A 20,294-nucleotide genomic window follows, 5' to 3' on the forward strand; every position below is an offset into this window, starting at 1 on the left:
ACACACACACACATATATATATATATATATATATATATATATATATAAACAGTACAGACCAAAAGTTTGGAAACATTACTATTTTTAATGTTTTTGAAAGAAGTTTCTTCTGCTCATCAAGCCTGCATTTATTCGATCAAAAATACAGGAAAAAAATCTAATATTGTGATATATTATTACTATTTAAAATAATTGTTTGTTTTTAATTTATACTTTAAATTATAATTTATTTCTGTGATGCAAAGCTGAATTTTAGGATCATTATCACATGATCCTTTAGAAATCATTCTAATATGATGATTCATTATCAAAGTTGGAAACAGTTCTGCTGCTTAATATTTTTTCAGAACATGTGATACTTTTTATGGATACTTTGATGAATAAAAAGTAAAAAAAAAAAAATGTTTTTAAAATATAAATTATTTGTAATTACAATATGCACTACTGGTCAGTAATTTGGGGTTAGTCATTTTTTTTTCTTTCTTTTAAATAAATACTTTTATTCAGCACGGATGTGTTAAATTGATAAAAAGTGATAGTTAAGAAAATATATTATTAGAATTTGAATCATTTGAATAGATGCATTTCTTTTTAACCTTTTATTCATCAAATATATTAGACAGCAGAACTGTTTCCAACACTCATAATAAATCAGAATATTAGAATGATTTCTAAATGATCATGTGATAGACTGGATGTTACATGTGACACTGAAGGCTGGAGTAATGATGCTGAAAATTCAGCTTTGCATCACAGGAATATTTTTTTTAAAGTATATTCAAATAGAAAACTATTCTTTTAAGTTGTAATAATATTTCACAATACTACAGTTTTTTCCTGTATTTTTGATCAAATAAATGCAGGCTTGATGAGCAGAAGAAACTTCTTTCAAAAACATTAAAAATAGTAATGTTTCCAAACTTTTGGTCTGTACTGTTTATATACACACACACACACACACACACATACACACACATATACTTTATATATTGCTGCCAAATGGTTAATCATAGATTTTCTGTGGTGTTAAGGTCAGGTGAGTTTGCTGATCAATCAAGAACATGGATACCATGGTCCTTAAACCAGGTACTGCTAGCTTTGGCACTGTGTGCAGGTGCCAAATTGCAGCAGGAAGCATGAAGTGCTCTAAAACTTCCTGGTATAAGGCTGCGTTGACCTTGGACCTTAGAAAAAAACAGCAGATGAGATGGCACTGCAAACCATCACTGACTATAGAAACTTTACACTGGACCTCAAGCAACGTGAATTGTGTGCCTCTCCTCTCTTCCTCCAGACTCTGGGACCCTGATTTCCAAAGGCAATGCAAAATGTACTTTCATCAGAGAACATAACTTTGGACCACTCAGCAGCAGTCCAGTCCTTTTTGAAGCCAGACGCTTCTGATGCTGTCTGTTGTTAAAGAGTGGCTAAGACAGCTGAAACCCATGTCTTGCGTACATCTGTGTGTAGTGGTTCTTGAAGCACTGACTCCAGCTGCAGTCCACTCTTTGTGAATCTCCCCCACATTTTTGAATGGTTTTCATTTCACAATCCTCTCCAGGGTGCGGTTATCCCTATTGCTTGTACACTTTTTTTCTACCACATCTTTTCCTTCCCTTCACCTCTCTATTAATGTGCTTGGACACAGAGCTCTGTGAACAGCCGACCTCTTTTCCAATGACCTTGTGTCTTGCCCTCCTTGTGCAAGGTGTCAATGGTCGTCTTTTGGACAACTGTCTACTCAGCAGTCTTCCCCATGATTGTGTAGCCTACAGAACTAGACTGAGAGACCATTTACAGGCTTTGCAGGCGTTTTGAGTTATTTAGCTGATTAGAGTGTGGCACCAGGTGTCTTCAAAATTATTTATGTATTTTTTATTATATACTTTAAAACTGGAAGACAAATATATATATTTTTTTTACCATGCCCAATACACAAAATAAAAATTATTCATAGACACAGTATTCATTTTTATTATCTAATTTCTTGAAAAAAAAAAATATATATTTTCATTTTTATATTCTTCTGAAAGTCTGGATCTGGGACAATGGCAAAACAATAAAATGTATACATTAAAAAAGTAGTTTTTTTTTTCAATGGAAATTAATAAATAAAAACTGTGGAGAAAAATAATCAATATAAAACTATATATATATAAAGTAAAGTTTTCATGACTATGAAAATTGTAGATTCACACTGAAGGCATCAAAACTATGAATCAACACATGTGGAATTATATATGGAATTATATACATAACAAAAAAGTGTGAAACAGCTGAAAATATAGTGAGTGAAGTGACATTCAGCCAAGTATGGTGACCCATACTCAGAATTTGTGCTCTGCATTTAACCCATCCGAAATGCACACAAAGAGCAGTGAACACACACACACACACACACACTGTGAGCACACACCCGGAGCAGTGGGCAGCCATTTATGCTGCGGCACCCGGGGAGCAGTTGGGGGTTCGATGCCTTGCTCAAGGGCACCTAAGTCGTGGGATTGAAGGTGGAGAGAGAACTATACATGCACTCCCCCCACCCACAATTCCATCCGGCCCAAGACTAGAACCCACAACCCTTCGATTGGGAGTCCAACCCTCTAACCATTAGGCCACGACTTCCCCGGTCGTATAGGTTGTTCAAAGTAGCCACCTTTTGCTTTAAATATCTGCTTTGCACACTCTTGGCATTCTCTTGATGAGCTTCAAGAGGTAGTCACCTGAAATGGTCTTCCAACAGTCTTGAAGGAGTTCCCCGAGAGATGCTTAGCACTTGTTGAACCTTTTGCCTTCTGTCTGCGGTCCAGCTCACCCCTAACCCATCTGGATTGTGTTCAGGTCCGGTGACTGTGGAGGCCAGGTCATCTGGCGCAGCACCCCATCACTCTCCTTCTTGGTCAAATAGCCCTTGATGCCTTCAGTGCGACTCTACAATTTTCATAGTCATGAAAATAAAGAAAACTCTTTGAATGAGAAAGTGTGTCCAAACTTTTGATCTGTACTGTGTATGTATATATATATATATATATATATATATATATATATATATATGTGTGTGTGTGTGTGTGTGTGTGCGTGCGTGCGTGCGTGTGTTTATGAAATCTTCTACTTTCAATCTGAATAAATCAAGTAATCACTTAATAATTTACAAATGAAAACCATGTTTCCTGAACCAATCCCACAACAAACAGACTGTGGCTTACTGAAGACTTTGTTCCATGCTCAGAAAAAGAAAGCAGCACACTCCACCGCTCAAGAGAGGAGTGCGATATAAACGTGGGAGTACTGCAACCTTCACAACAGCCAAAGAGGGCATGATCAATATTTAATCAGCTCCTAAAGAGATACTTTTCTGTGATTCCTTAAGTCGGTTAACACCTGTATTGATCCCCTGCTGGAGGCTTTCCTCCGGCCTCATATTAAAGATACTTTAATCTTAAACTGCCTTTGTGCTGGTGGTCTACCAACAGCATCTAAATAATGAATGTTCTGGCAAGAACCACAGTTCGGTCTTGATTACAATGTAGTTTGTACAGCTGTCAGTTTATGAGATCTCTGTAAACGGAAATACATAAATCAAGCCAATTCATGGCAAAAAGGAATCTCATTCTGACGGCACCCATTCACTGCAGAGGATCCTTTGGTGAACAAGAGGTGTAATGCTAAAATAATAGCTATAATTAAAAATGTAATATAGACAATTGTGAATAGAACTGTGCTTTATAAAAGTGCATATACAAATTTTTTACAAAAAACTATTAATTTACAAGTTGAAAAACATAAAAAAAAATACAAGTATATACATATTCTACCATAACATTTGAAAATATACTTGGCAATTTAATATATACAACATGTTGATTGTCCATTGTAATATCTTCAGATATAATATATAAGAAATACAATATTTTTAGATATATAACACCTAAAAGTGTTGGACAACCTGTGCAGTAATATAAGTCTGTACTCATTCATTCATCTCACATAATCCCACAAAACACATTCAGTGAGTCTATAAATGATATGACAGTATGAAAAGATACACAGTATGACAGGAGAACACATGGAGCCCAGTTAACAACCACTGGGTGGCGTTAGCTTCATATATCTATATACAGCATATGGAAATATCATTGATTTAGTCTCATCAGTGAGGTGTAAAAACTTTGTCCTTATCAAATGTTAATGATAATTACTGAAGAGAGATAGTAATCATATCACTTTACAATAAAAGTTCACTAATAAAAACAATTTGCATTAGTGGTCTACCAATATGTCAATAGGGCCAACAGTTATCAGTACTGTCAACTTAACATACTTGGTGAGTTTGGTGAATAGACTTTTGGCATAAAATCTAATGCAAATTATTACTTTTTTAGAAGTGCCAGCAATTATGTGCAATTTATTTGAAACAAAACAAAATCTGCCTTCAACCCACCTGCTCTTGGAGGATGGAGAAAAACACCAATTAGCCCTTCACTAATACATGAGCTTACATATCAGTCTGTTTTACATGTCAGACTTACACATTAAAGCAATAGTTCACCCCAAAATAAAAATAAAAATGCTGAAAATTAATTCATCAGGCCGTTAAAGATAAAGATGAGTTTGTTTTTCATTTGGCCACATTTGGAAAAAAATATTATGACATCACTTGCTCACAAATTGGACTCTCATTCTGACGGCACCCATTCACTGCACAGGATCCACTGCTGAGCCAAGTGATGCAATGCTACATTTCAAACAAACTCATCTACATCTTGGAGAGCCAGCAATTTTTATTTGTAAGGTGATATAATTATTTTTGAAATAATGCAATGCATGTCTTTTTTTTTTTTTTTTTTACTGTTTAACATCACATTGCATTTCTAAAACATATATATTTGATCAGTCCAATCAGAAGACACACGAGCCGCTCTCCTGCACTGACTGCAGAGCTTCTTTACCGTCCTCTTGCTGGCAGGATATACAGACCTCTTCTTGAGAAAGCGGCACCGGAGCTTCAACATGGGGTGTCCGTGCGGATGTATTGAGAGGGATGGAGCAGCACGCTGTCGTCGGGTTCAGCTGGCAGGTGAGGGTGGCCGTGATGCTGAGGTTGACCATGGGGCTGGAGACAGATGGCTGCTCTGGTATGGACTCCTGGCTGGTGCGCTCCAGCCAGTCAGCGCTGCTGTGACCGGAGTCTGGCTGACTCTGGCTGTCCGATGAAGTCATGGACGGCTCCTTCTGGCACCTGTCGATGGGTAACAGGTGCTGACAGTCAGGCGTGCTGCTCGCTGAGGCATCCTGCTCCATCTGAAGAGAGAACACGAGATGGGAAAGTGATGAAATGACAATGTGCTTTATCTGATCTTCTTCCACATTAATTGATTAGACTAATGCAAAAACGCATTAGATGATAAATGCATGAGTTAAATATGCAATGTGGAAATGAGGTCATGTAACAAATTAGTAATGTTTGAAGGATTAGCTGTTGTACAATATACTGCATAATTTGTATTAGAGGAGATAGATTTAGTATGGCAAACTAGCATACTACCTTTTCTGAAATAGTAAGAGTAGTTTACTAGTATGCTATTCCTTTAAATGGAAGAAAATAAGAATTACACTTTTAATATATCTTTATAAGTAGGAGTGGTATGCTATTTCTGTCTATGAAAGAACACTAGATATGCATCTATATTTAGCAGAAACAGTAGGAGTAGTATGTTAGTATTCTATGCACGCATAATTATTAGGCAAGTTGATCATATTTTTTATCAGTTCCGAACCACAGCTTTTCATATTCACACGGGCCAAAAAAGATTCAGCATGCTAAATCTAAGTCAAAATTGTGTGAAGTGTGGTGAAGTACATGAAGAGGTTGAGAGGGACTTTTGGTTTTTGGAGTTCGTAAGTCCATCATGCTCACTGTTAGTAGCAGATCACACCATGACTCCCTCCCACCGCCCCTGTTGTCTGACTCACAACCTAAATCTGTCCTTCCTTAAAAATCAGTCATCAAGTGTGTACTTCAAGACACTTCAGCTTCAGGTCATTTGCAGTTCTGGAAAACAGTGCTACTGGAGATGCAAAGTTTCCTGATTACTTAATTCTTCACATTACTTCTGTAAATCAAAGGAGCAATTTCTTTTCCAACAGTCACACCTTAATTTTGCCATTTTTGTAACACTTAAGTATAGGGACCAATTCTCTCTATGGACTAGTTTATTAACATGATTAGTATTAATTTATTAGTGCTTATAAAGCACATATTTTCCAGGACTATATTCTACATCCCTAAATCTACCAGTTTCTAAACTACCTTAATAAGTACCTTACTAACTATTAATAAGCAGCACATAAGGAGTTTATTGAGGCAAAATTCATAGTTAATAGTTAGTTTGTTAATAGCTATAACTGAACCTTAAAATAAGGTGTGACCGCAATTTCTATTGAATGCAGTACTTAATAAGCCATACGAACTTGAAAGCCTACCTTGTTGGCATCTGTGATATGATACCTTTGTAAACCTGCAGGAGGAACGAAGTGAAAAGTTGTCACCTAAGCCGTTTATTTCACATAATTAATGATGCTGATTACAAGAGAAGCTAATCTGAATCTAAAGTGCTGATAACGTTTAACTCAGCAACCGAAATCAATTTTCTGAAATTTGAAATGAAAATGCCACAGTACCGTTCCTCTTTCGTAACTTGCAAGCGATAATCACCATCACTGCCAGCAACGTCAGCAAAACCAGCACGCAAGCAACAATGACTGGAGAGAGCAGAGAAAAAGACAGAATCAGAGAAGAAAGGTCAACAGCGATAGCAAGGGAGGAAGGAAATGTGAAACAATTCAAACAATGAACAAGCAAAGCATCACAAAGTCACTCGTTGGCAGATATATGAATAACAAACTCATAACATAGATTAATGGTTCACTTACAAAAGTACCATGTTTTATGAATATGGTTCTATTATACTATTCTTTAAAGAATCTCCATGGAGTAAATTTAAATACTATCACTCATATTGTGCAATGGTCTGGTTCTGGAAATGAAACAAAAGTCTCATTTTCTCCAGAAGGGAAATAATTTTTTAACGATAACTCCCAAATCTTTGAAAAAGACCTGCTGTGAGCTACAATGTTATTACACTGTTGTCAAAGCTATCATTCAGCGTTATTTCATCTTTTTTTTTTTTTATAATCATGTTTATCAGCACAATTACAGATGAAAAATTACATTATCCGTGATTGTTCAGAATTGGGGAACTGCAAATTGTGGTAAAAATACTCTTTGCGAATGATATAAATCCAGCTAACAAAACATGTTCTAAAAACATTCTGCTAACATTCCCAGTGAGTTATGAAAATGTTATTTCTGAATGTTCTCTAAAAAGTCAAAACTTTAACTTTTTAAAATGTTTTAAAAATGTCATATTTGAACAGTAAAGGAACATTCCACTTGATCATTTTACAAACATTCTGGAAATTTTACTTTTGAATGTTTTCTGAACGTTCTGAAACAACTAGGAACATTTAAAAATGTTTGTTTATTTGAACAAACATTCTATTAATAATACTAGATGAACTTGACATGGCCTCATATTTACCAATGTAGTAGATCATTTCTTTTGAGTCAGGGGGCCGAATTTCATTGGGTATTGTTAATGTGCTTGGTGCCACGCTGCTCGGTGGAGACAGAGATGTGGTGAAGGTCGTATCCATGTGCTGTGGTTCCTTTGTTTGATTCAATAATTCACGCGGTTGTTTTGGCTGAGGATGCTTGGATGAACTCCGAAGAGGAGCCGTCGTTGTTGTTGTTGTTGTTGTTGTTGTTGGTGGTGGTGACGTCATCTCACACATTGTGTCAGTTGTAGAGTTGCCAAGTCTTAAAACTGACCTGCCTCCACATCTAACAGAGAAAAGACAAATAAGCCATATGCATGCGTGTGTATTTGTAAGTAGTGAGTTTTTATTTCCGTTTGCATCTTACTCTGTGTGTGGTTCACACTGCTCAGCATTACTGTGGTTTGAAAACTTTCCAGGTGGACACGATGCACACTTGACATCAGATCTAGGTGAGCCTGCATTCACAAACACAGCAAAATGATGATAACACATGACACTAGCCTATTAACACAAATGTTCAAATAATGCAACAAATGACTTTACGTATTTGACTGGATAAATTGACTTATTTCCCAATTAAAATGCTAGTTTAAATAGCCAAGAACTGGAACTCATTTCTTACTTGTGGTTTTAAAGGATGTAGATATTGAGGGCAAGGGCATTTGAAAACTAGAGCATTTTATTGGACAAAAATCTCTCTCTCTCTCTCCATATATATATGTATATATATGTATTATTATTAAATTATTTATTTTTTATTTTTTTTGTGATTGTGAATGTGTTAAAAGTGAATTTCGTCAACTTTTACTTGTGTTGGTGAGTTTAGAGCTAACAGACATAGACTAAAGGCTACACAACTCCAGTTCTGACTACACACATGATAGTGTTTGTGTACAATAGCTAGATCATTTTGCCTCTTACCTTGATCGGCGACATATTCACCCGGTTTGCAGGGTCTATATTTTTTACATTCCTCACACTCTTCTTCATAATTAAGTTTAGAACAGTACATTCCAGGCTTGCAAATGCAAACAGCGTTGGTATCAGCAGAGCAGATTCTGCCATAAATCAGTCCTTTCCCTAACCAGAAGAAATGAACAGCAAGTCCGTTAGATATTTAATTAAAAAAAAATTATATTATAATAATACAAGAAAATTCGGTAACATTTTACTATAAGGTCCCATTTGTTAAAATTAGTTAATTATATTAGGTAACATGAACTAAGAATGACAAACACTTCTGAAGCATTTATGAAAGTAAATATTAATTTCAGCAAAATGCAATATTAAAGTCAATATTATTTAATAGACCTTATTTAAACTAAACTAACAAAGAACAATTGTTTTTTTATAAGCTAACAAAGATTAATAAATACTGTAAAAAAGTACAGTTCATTATTATTGAATTAATGGGACGTTATTGTAAAGCATTCCTGTAAATTCATAAGCGATATAAAACGATATGGTAAACGGTCCTCAAATTAATAAATTGTGGAAATCAGCATGTCGTTTACACTTAATATGTCAATTTATATTTCATTTTTTACTTAAAGAAATAGTTCATCCAAAAATGCAAATTCTGTCATCTTTGACTGTAGCTTTGTGTGAGGAATAGCCAAAGATTTAAGTCATTTTAGCTTGAAAGCCTCTGCTCACCATTCACTTTCATTGAGCAGAAAAGTGAGGTGCTCACATTTTGTGGTTTACCAAAAAAAGAAATTCATAAGGGTTTGGAAGGCCAGAAGAATTTGGGATGAGCTATTTCTTTTAGGGTGTTTTCAAACCTAGTTCATTTGATCCCTTTAAACAGAGCTTGGTGATTTCAGATCCCCTAAAAGGACCCAAAAGCGAACCGTACTCACCCTCAAGTCATCGTATATGACTTTCTTCTTTCAGACAAATGCAATCAGAGCAACATAAAAAAATGTCCTGGCTCTTCCAAACTTTATAATGGGAGTGAATGGGTGTTGAGATTTTGAAGTCCAATAAAGTGCATCCATCCATCAGAAAAAGTGCTCCACGGGTTAGAATAAAAGCCTCCTGAACCAAACTGATGCATTTTTTTAAGAAAGATCTATATTTAAAACATTAGAAACCGTAATTTCTATCTTTGCTAACTGTCGCATTCATGAGAGAGTGGTGTTCTAGCGGATGATGTAGGGTATTGTCTTAGCATAAGCTCCAGTGAAAAAAAATAAATAAAGTGAAAGTGATGTGCCATACAGCCAAGTATGGTGACCCAGAATTTCTGCTCTACATTTCACCCATCCAAAGTGCACACATACATCATTGAACACACACACACACACTGTGAACACACACCCGGAGCAGTGGGCAGCCATTTATGCTGTGACGCCCGGTGAGCAGTTGGGGGTTCAATACCTTGCTCAAGAGCACCTCAGTCCTGGTATTAAATGTGGAGAGAGAACTGTACATGCACTCCCCCCACCTACAATTTCTGCCGGCCCGAGACTCAACCTCACAACCAACTCTCTAACCATTATGCCATGACTTTCCCCTAATATGAGAGAACTAAGTTTTGTTTAGAGCAAAGGAAACATTACAAATCCTCATTTTGTACTTCTAATTTGTGACTTTGTTTTGCTCTCTCCTCTGTGCTTCCATGTTAATCACTTCTGCATTTGTCACCGTATTCCCCTACGTTATCCCTCGCTCTCTCATGAATGCGCGTTTGACAGTTACTAGAAACTAGGGATGACAGTTTATAAAGTTTTAAATATAGATATTTTTCTTACACAAATGCTGTGTTTCACTTCAGTGGGCCTTTATGAACCGGAACCATGTGTGATGCACATTTTATGATAGATGACTTTTTTATTGTACTACTAAATATCAACAAGTCAACAAATGACTTTGTAACTGTAAAGGAGGGTTAGAGGGTGAGTAAATTATAGTTTAATATTCATTTTTGGGTGAACTATCCCTTTAAAGGACTTAATGGGGGTAATGAAACATGGACATTAAATCTAGGCAAAGTCTAAATTTTATTAGAAATACAATTTTTTTTTTCAGGCAGTATCCATGCTCTCTTTCATTGAATATTGTCAAACAGATTATACCAAAATGCGTAAGGGGATGTGTAAACAGAGGAACAAAACAATAGAGTATAAAAACATTTAACATATATATATATATATATATATATATATATATATATATATATATATATATATATATATATATATATATATATATATATGCGTGTGTGTGTATGTATATATATATTGTTTCAGATTAAAATATTAGAATTATCCTATGTGTGGAGAAAATTTGTGCACATAACATAATTTCAAAACAAGTTCACTTTCATCTGGTTCCTTTTCTAGTTCCCTTAAAGGGATAGTTAAACATTTCTGTCATTACTCACCTCATGTCATTCCAAACACTTAAGACCTTTATTCATCTTCGAAACACAGCAACACAACTACCAAGTTCAAGGTAAAGAAGCTCAGTGAGGACATTGATAAAATTAAGAAGAAATTGTTGAATAAGTTGTTATTTTTTTATTTCTTTGCAAACAAAGTTTTCTCATAACTTCATAAAATTATGGTTGAACCACTGATGTCATATCATGGACTATATTAAGAATGTACTACCTATGGACCTTGAACATGATAGTTGTGTTGCTGTCTATGGAGGGCCAGAAAGCTCTCGGATTTAATCAAAAATATCTTAATATCTCAAAGAATGGGTTTGGAACTATTTGAGGGTAACTGATGACAGAATTGTATTTTTTGGATGAATTAACCCTTTAAGTGAGCTGTGTTTGATTTCTTTAAAACAAACTATATGTGAAAACACCCTTAGATGTACACCAATTCCAGATTACTAATGAAACAAGCCTTTTTGACAGTGGGGTGTTTTATTAAAATAGTCAACTCACCATCTTTACACTTTCGACAAGAGAAACAGTTGGGAAAATGGTTAATTGTTTCTGCGTAATTTCCATCTTGGCAGGGTTCACATATGGTGTCCGAATTACTAGTGCACTTAGTCACCAGGTGAGTCCCTAGAGTAAATATAAATACTTTTTTGTTATGAATTAGTGACAATGTTAAGACTTTATCTTAAGCCCAAAACACACTGCATGATTTTAGCAATCCTGTATATGTGACATGGATCTAATAAACTTGGCTACGACGTGTGTAGACTGTACGATCATGACATCTATTGACTCATACGCTACAACACGTTACTATAGAAGAATAAAGCATTATCAGCGTGTGCTAGTAGTACAGAAAAAGCATGTTAATCACATTTTAGCTGATGTATTTTTTATGTGTGCCGACAAAAGTGGAAGCGGCGAAAGAGGAAGGCATAAGAACTTAAGAGAACATAAGAGTTTTATGTTTTAGCGCCATGACGCGTTAATTTCATGTTGCAGTTTTATTGGTTGGTCAGTAAACGTGGATTGTACCAGTGAACATCGTGCAGTGTGTTCAGGGCTTTAAGAACTAGTTTGGCTAAAAGCTGGAATACACTACACGACTTTTAAAATCTGAACAGATTTTTAAAACACTAGCCTTCATACACTTACCAACATTGTAAATGGTGACAGAGAAAAACTGGCCACACAGAAACGTGACGATTGACAAATGAAGACAATATGAGTTCTAAAATTGGCTTAAAATATCAAACATGTTTGATCTCCTCCGACTGGGTGGATCTACAGTCTGAAGCTAAAAATCTGAGTCTGTGACCATCATACACTACGCGATTTTCTATCAAAATCTGTTAACTCAAATCTGCTCGGAGGAAAATTGGGGCAAAAATTGTGTAGTTTATTCCATGCTTAACTAGCAGTTAACCAAGTAGTAATCAGTCATTTCAGATTTCAATTAGACCAGTATACTATTTTATGAAACTGAATTAAAAAAAAGTTATGACCAGTCTTGAAGTAGTTTATGCAACTGGCCAAAATGTTCAAAATGTCACAAAAACAGTGATATTTGCTTGTAGATTACAACACAACTGTTTACATTCTCTCCTACTGTACGCTATCTGTGCTTTATGACCTACCTGGTTTGCATCTACTGCAGCACAGTTTCTGCTGTTTGACGTAATATTCGGAGGATGCATTATTACATATTCCAGCTGATTCATATGGCAGAGGTGTCTATGAAAACAAAGGGGAAAAGACAAAAATATTACTGATATTTTCCCTGGACTATCAGGAACTGATTCTTGTCTTGTGACTGTAACACTGCCCACCACTTCCTCATAGTCACAATATACGTCTTCTCTGTGAGTCTTTTCCAAAGGATGCTAATACTGGTACTAGATCATTTAGCGTGGGACAGTTTACTTGGCCTTTGCACAAGGTTAACTGACATGAAAAACATACCTGAAAATGCAGATGTGGTAATTTCAGATTAGCTCATTAACGAGTGACAAACTGATATCAGCCAAGCCGAGTATTTGACTGATATTTAGTCATTTTGATCATGATCATTTTACCCGCTTCGCAAATTAACATGAACAATCTTTTGTGTCAGCAAGAATCTACTTTATAAATGAATGAAAAACATTTTTGGTGATGTAAAAAGGTTTTGCTAAAATATTGAGAGGCGGCTCATTTCCCGAAGAACTTAAACTACCTTAATTTCGTTTTATTTTCAGGTTCGGTTTTCAGCTAAATGACACATATACAGCATATGTTTTGAAAATATTTACACGTATATATATATATTTATATAATTGATATCATATATAAATATATTTAATATATAAATGTAAACATTTTCTTAAATATACACAGGCATGTGTGTGTATTTATATATGCATAATAAATATACACAGCACACAGACATATATTATGTAAACAAAAAAAATATCTTGGATGCGATTAATCGTGATTAATTGTTTGACAGCACTAAAAATCATATAAATTATATAAATCTTAGCATAATATTAACCACTAGCTGATATCAACAAACAAGACTCACCACTGGAAGGATAACTATTAATTTTAAACATTCAAATCTTTGATATCATTTGTATTTGACTAATATGGGGATTTCCGTGCTGTTGCTGATGTAAATGTAGATATGAATATACATCACAATTTACTGAAAGGAAACGGGACATTTATAGTTTAGATGTTGGCACAGAATTTACTGATCTGAGAAATCTGACATTGACAGAATATGACATTGTCACGCTGGTCAGTAGGATTTGGAAATGACAGACTGAAGTAAATGACTTTATATTCTACTTTCCTTTAGCCTACACAGTTATGAGGTCAACCACACACGCATTTTATTTTTGCAGTGGAAAGTGCCGTGGACCGATACGAATGGCCAAAATGGGCCAAGGGTAATAGAGACGAGTGGCAAAGATGAAAAGATTTTTTTATTTTTTTATTTTGCAAGTTCTGACCACTAAACTGGGTCTGTCCTGACAGATTTGCATGCATTGAGACTCTGCAGATTGTGGTGTATGAGTGCAGTAGGTGTCCATGCAGAACCCCAAATGAATGTTGGGTATGCAGAGGAGATCAAAAGCAGAAGTGAAATCAGAAGGAAATGACTGGCCAGCTAAATGATAACGTGCAAATTGGTGAGGAAAAAACAGCAATGACTGGGAAAGTCATCAGATCGGGAAACCAGACAAGCTGTTCAGAGGAAAAGCAAAGGGACTTTTGTAAAAAGTCCAGCTTCAAATTTGATTTCAAAACCTCCCACAAATCAAATTTACCAAGTGGTCATTTGTGATATTTCTTAATATGAATATCATATTTGTATGGAAGCACACTTCTGCTACTGAAGAAAAAGTAAAAAGAAGGTACTTTCAACTATATCTCAAAATTTTCACCACGCAATTCTGACTCAGTGTTTTTATGCAACAAACTCACCATTGTGAGTAAGAATTGTGGGATATAAACTCACAAAAGTTTATATTTTTCCAATTACGGGTTTATAAAAAGATATACATAATCTAAATTGCTAGTTTATTTCATCCAATCTTGAGAAAAAAAAGTCTCAATTGCGAATTTATACTTTTTATTTTTCCAGATTGTTTGATATCCACCAAACCAAATTTTACAAACCATATCCAGCTCACATTAAACCTTAGAATCGATGTAAGATGAGATGAGAAATAATGAGAAATCATTACAAATCACATTTTAAAGGCCTAGTATTTCCCACGGTTTCCCAGTGTGAACCCTCACATGGTTAAAGGTGGATTCAGCAAGATCGCTCACAGATTGTCAGCACTATTACTGATCTCTGCATCTAAAAAAGGAAGTTGCCAGAGGATTGCGCTTTTTGCCACAAACCAAAATGCACAGAATGATTTAAGATCTGTCGCAACTGAATGACACACTCAATTAATGTGGTGTGTTCAGACAGATGACTCATTTATAACTGGCCGAAAGAAACCGTTTGAGCTAAAAGGTCTATCATTTAAGTCAACATCAAATCAAAATTTCAGCTGATGAAAACAATTTCTGCGAGAAATCCACATCCTGATAATCAAACAGATTAGATGTTACGAAAAATGACTGTATCACCTCTAAAACCACTGACGCTGACGTCTTCTCAGTCAAACGACAAACGCTGAAGATGTTAAGAGGAAATTGCTGAGGTGTGTTACTGGGAAACGACCCACATATACATGAACAGTACGCTTTACTGAAATACGGAGACCGAGTGCTTATCTTTACTGTATCAGCATCCTTGTAAACCAACCAAACCGGAGTTAAAGCCTCACTAAAAAGGTTTTAGGTTACACCTAAAAGCTCAAACACATTTATGCACATGCATGCAAAAAGCAGACACGTGTTTCTTGTCAAAATGCATGCAACCTAATCAATATTATTCAGTAATCTGTGCATGAATCTTTTTATTATTTAAGGAACTGCATGCTCTTTTTTTTCAGAGCTTCAGCAAATTTTTCAGTCAAAGCAGGTTTATTTTCCCATGACTTGTAGATCATGTACATGAAATTATAACAAGCCGAGTAAGTGGAACCTGCGGTGTAAGTTTTTAAAAAGTAGACTGAAGAGACAGAAACATGGCTGTTTAACAAGACTTCATTTACATTCCTGCTTGATATTTGGTAAAGTACGCGGATGTGTTCTAAACTGTGATATACGTGAACTCCCCACCTTCTCAATCTAGACCACAAGAAGTAGCTAGAAAACGATTTGACATTACAGTGGATACTTCCTTTCTGAACAGCACTTGCGGTAGGCAGCTTATCACCCTATGTTACCCAAAGATGCTGCTCACTGGGTTATGATGGCAAGAACTGCGGTATTTGTAGGGTTCCTTGGGTTTTTCCAGATGCTTATGTCCAATAATATTGTCTATGAAGGCACTGTAGATGAACAGACTTCGCCTACTATGCCCATCATACCCAAAATGTTTAAGATACCTATGCTCTTAAATTTCTCTATTGGCATCAAGGGTTCCACAAAGAACATCCACAGAATTTTTTTCATTCCACAAAACTTTGAAGTAGAAAAAGATTCTTAAAAAAATAAATTCCCATGTCGATTGTTTCAGACTTTGTTCTGCCAGTCCATGCAGGTAGTATATCATGCTTCATGATGCCATCTAGGTAGGAAGGTCACTCGGTTTTTCACTAAAAGAGGCCATATAGATTGGCATTATGCTGGGTTTCACATATAGAGCATCACAGTCCCGCCCACAGCCCGAGAGAGCTTTGGTGCCGCAAGTAAATTTCCCATTCATTTCTCCCATTGACTTTCGGAAAAATCCGTCTTAAAGGGGGGGTTAAATGCTATTTCATGCATACTGAGTTTTTTACACTGTTAAAGAGTAGGATTTCCATGCTAAACATGGACAAAGTTTCAAAAATTAAGTTGTATGTTTGAAGGAGTATTTTTGTTCCAAAAATACTCCTTCCGGTTTGTCACAAGTTTCGGAAGGTTTTTTCCGAGTATGGCTCTGTGTGACGTTAGATGGAGCGGAATTTCCTTATATGGGTCCTAGGGCACTTTTTGTCAGAAGAGCGCTCGCTCCCGTATAGCACGGCACTGAGAGGCTGAGCACAGACTCACTGATCAGAGCGAGAGCGTCGCGAAATGTCACCAAAAGGAGTGTGTTTTTGGTTGCCAGGGCAAGACAACCCTGCACAGATTACCAAAAGAGAAACAGCATTAAGGGACCAGTGGATGGAGTTTATTTTTACAGAGCATCAATGGAGTTGTGCAAGTGTTTTTGTTTGTTCCCTGCATTTCGAAGATGCTTGTTTTACAAACAAGGCCCAGTTTGACGCCGGATTTGCATATCGTTCATTTCTTAAGGATAATGCAATCCCAACGAAAAAGGGTCACGATCGTGTGTTGGAACCGCATACGGTGAGTAAAACTGCTTCAAATATCTCTGCCTCCTGGTTAGTGTGTCCGCCTCCCATGCGGAGACCCGGGTTCGAGACCCGGGTTCGAGCCCCGCTCGGAGCGAGTCGTTGCTGCTGCTGCTCTCGTTCAGTTTCAGCCTTCACAGCTGTCACATGCTCTCAACTCAAAAGCCTACTGGCGCTCGTGATTCTTTAGCTCCGCCCACACGTCACGCCTCCAGACGCTCGTGTTTTTCCGGGAAAAATCGGTACAGACTAGCTTTCTCTTATGAATATAATAAAACTAAAGACTTTTTGGAGTTATGAAGGATGCAGTACTACTCTATAGGTACTCAAGATTAACAGGATATTGAGTGACAACGAGCATTTCACCCCCCCTTTAAAAATAAATCTTATTAAAAAATAAGAGAAAATCCAAAAAAAGTTAAAGGTACAAGACTGTGTACATATTTTCATTTCCAAGCGAAGGACCTACTCATCCCATAAACCACCACGCCTCACTGAATTCGACTGAAGCCGCAACCCCGAACGAGCCTTTTGAGTGACTTCCAAATCCGAGGACGGCCGCGCAAACTTTTTCCTCCAGTTAATTTTATTTTATATAGTGAATGTGCAGTAATAGCAGTTCTTTCAGTATTAATTGTGTAAATAAATAGTGTTTTATATAGGTACTGTGTATTGATTTTTATATTTATCTTCGTGTATTTTATATTGTGTGCGTGTGTGAAAGTGGTTACTGATAACGTCAGCAATGGTGCAGTGCTTTGTACCTGACTGCAATCACCGCTCAGTCGTCAACACGTCGTTGGCATTACACAAATGTTCAGTAAATTGACAAAACGGTATGCCTAGGGTAAATATTGTTTTGACAGTGGCATTATAAAATGCTTGATATGACTCATACCATATGAAGGCTACAGTAGCCTAGCTAAAGTGGACGAAAATGCTAACTAACGTTACCAACCTCCCTGCAAAACTCACCATAACTTTGTAGGTCTTGTTCCTCATGCTGGCCCTTCGAAACCCACAAGCTGACCCTCGGACACGCTTCACTCAATTACCATTACATGACCCTATCTGAAGTGGTTTTCACCTCTTTGAACACTTTTGTTTTCCTCCTTGAAAAAAAGCCATCATGGCAGCCAAGGAGATCATGATTGCACTGATAAGTCTACAACACAGGTTTTTATTTATTTTTTTATTAATGATCTTCAGTCTTCACGGACCTTCGCGGGGTTTAACCAGACAGTTACACGAGTTCCACCAATCGGATGCATCACTGTAGGATTGTGGGATTGTTCAGGATTGTGGGTAATGAAGTACTTATGCAAAGACATCACGAATAAAAGGCATTTATCTCAAAACAAGGTTAGTGCCCCATGAACTTTTGGCGTTTATATGAGCATATACTATCGCTTAGTACAGCCGCAGCTGGTTTTGAGTCTACCATGTATGGTTACGTTTTTGATATTTAATTTTTTACTTCCGGCCCTGGCTGTGGGCTTTATACGCATTATGACAAGTATAAGTAAGTGGTGTTTAAAGGGGGGGTGAAATGCTCGTTTTCACTCAATATCCTGTTAATCTTGAGTACCTATAGAGTAGTACTGCATCCTTCATAACTCCAAAAAGTCTTTAGTTTTATTATATTCATAAGAGAAAGATAGTCTGTACCGATTTTTCCCAGAAAAACATAACCGGCTGGAGGCGTGACGTGTGGGCGGAGCTAAAGAATCACGAGCGCCAGTAGGCTTTTGTGTTGAGAGCATGTGGAAGCTGTGACATTACCGTGAGGACAAAACCAACCAAAACAAACCATGGCTAACAATCAGATTCAGCCGTTTATTTATGATCCAGAATCAGATCCCGAGGCTGAAACTGAACGAGAGCAGCAGCAGCAACGGCTCGCTCCGAGCGGGGCTCGAACCGGGTCTCCGGCATGACTGCTGGTTTCCGCTGCTTTAAGCTGGTCCTGGTCAGGTGCTGTTCCTAAGCAAAGATCAGCTCATGATCAACTAAGGACCTGCTTAAACTGTTAACCTGCACCAGAACGCCCTCATCCTCAAAGCCTCTCCACTCGCACGTGTCAGTGATTATGAATAGATTAAATGAAACAGGACAAATTTAATCTTGACAAACAAATTTACAGCATATGCTGTTTTTTCAACAGGGTCTTATAATGCCCAGCTCATTTTGGTTTGCCAAAGACAATCAGAAATGCTATCTAGGCAGTATATCAGGATGCTCGATCATGTAGACCAACGTTCACAAAAATACCACCTAGGTAGACAAGCTTGCTGGTTTTGATGAAGACCAAACAAAAGAGTCTAAGTACATTAGTGGCCAATATGCTCAAAATGTTATCTAAGCATGCTACTTTTTAAAATAACCATGACGCAAAAGAATGCAGTTTGGGTGGGTGACTCACTTAGTTTTTCCAATGTTGTGGCCAAATGTGCTGTGAAATACCAGCTCAATTTGTTTTGCCAGAAACACTTAAAAATGCTGTTTATAGGCAGTTACATTATGATTTAAAAATGCCATATAGGTAGGCAGGTATATACGTATATATAGGTAAATATATATATATATATATATATATATATATATATATATATATATATATATATATATATATATATATATATATATCTGTCCAAAATGCTAATATACAATACACTGTTTTAAGATGTCTATAATTCCTATATAAGATGTCAAGATGTGTAGTACATTAGGTCACTATACCACCCACAATGTTCAACGTAGGCAGCATACTAGATCTAGGTAGAAAGCGCACTAAAGTAGCCTATGCACGTGACAATCAAAACAGTAGGCAGCGCACTAAGATTTGAGACAGCAGCCAAGCACGCAGCCTCTGCTGGAAACTCCAAAAGCAAAAGAACAGAACATAACTGAAAATAAATTTATTTTTAATTTCTACGACACACACTTAGGATCCGAGAATAAGTTATTTTTTTTTTTCGTTTAGTGTTTTTCAGAAGAATCGTTTCATCCGTATCAAAACACACTTGTGAAAGTCATGTAAAGTATAAGAATGAATCATTACATTGCGTAGTCAGCAACACATATAAACCTGTTCGTTACCTTCCCGTTTGCCACATGCCACATCGCCGCCATAAATAATAACCGTGAGATGAAAATCAGCATGATCCTTCAGCGACCTGCGCGACCGAACTCGAGTCACTGACCATCACTCCCGGAAATGTTCCACGGCAGTCCCCCTGTAACCAGGAAGCGACTGCGTGTTTGACAAAAACACACAGCATAGCAAACCTCTGAGAGACACGAGCTCATCCTCATGTCAA

General features: G+C 36.7%; 1 protein-coding gene across 1 annotated transcript; it reads right to left on the reverse strand.

The window, feature by feature from the left end:
• Positions 1-4,469: 4,469 nt before the first annotated feature.
• On the reverse strand, positions 4,470-20,217 carry LOC113110880 (tumor necrosis factor receptor superfamily member 5). Its single transcript, XM_026275146.1, has 9 exons — positions 20,074-20,217; positions 12,661-12,757; positions 11,525-11,650; positions 8,542-8,700; positions 7,985-8,075; positions 7,602-7,903; positions 6,682-6,762; positions 6,484-6,518; positions 4,470-5,301 (listed from the first exon to the last, which is right to left on the reverse strand). Exons 1-9 carry the CDS (start codon positions 20,134-20,136, stop codon positions 4,900-4,902), a joined length of 1,356 nt encoding a protein of 451 aa, XP_026130931.1. The 5' UTR covers positions 20,137-20,217; the 3' UTR covers positions 4,470-4,899.
• Between the last annotated feature and the right edge of the window lie 77 nt (positions 20,218-20,294).

The sequence above is a fragment of the Carassius auratus genome, chromosome 11 (genome assembly GCF_003368295.1).
Source record: "Carassius auratus strain Wakin chromosome 11, ASM336829v1, whole genome shotgun sequence".
NCBI lineage: Eukaryota > Metazoa > Chordata > Actinopteri > Cypriniformes > Cyprinidae > Carassius > Carassius auratus.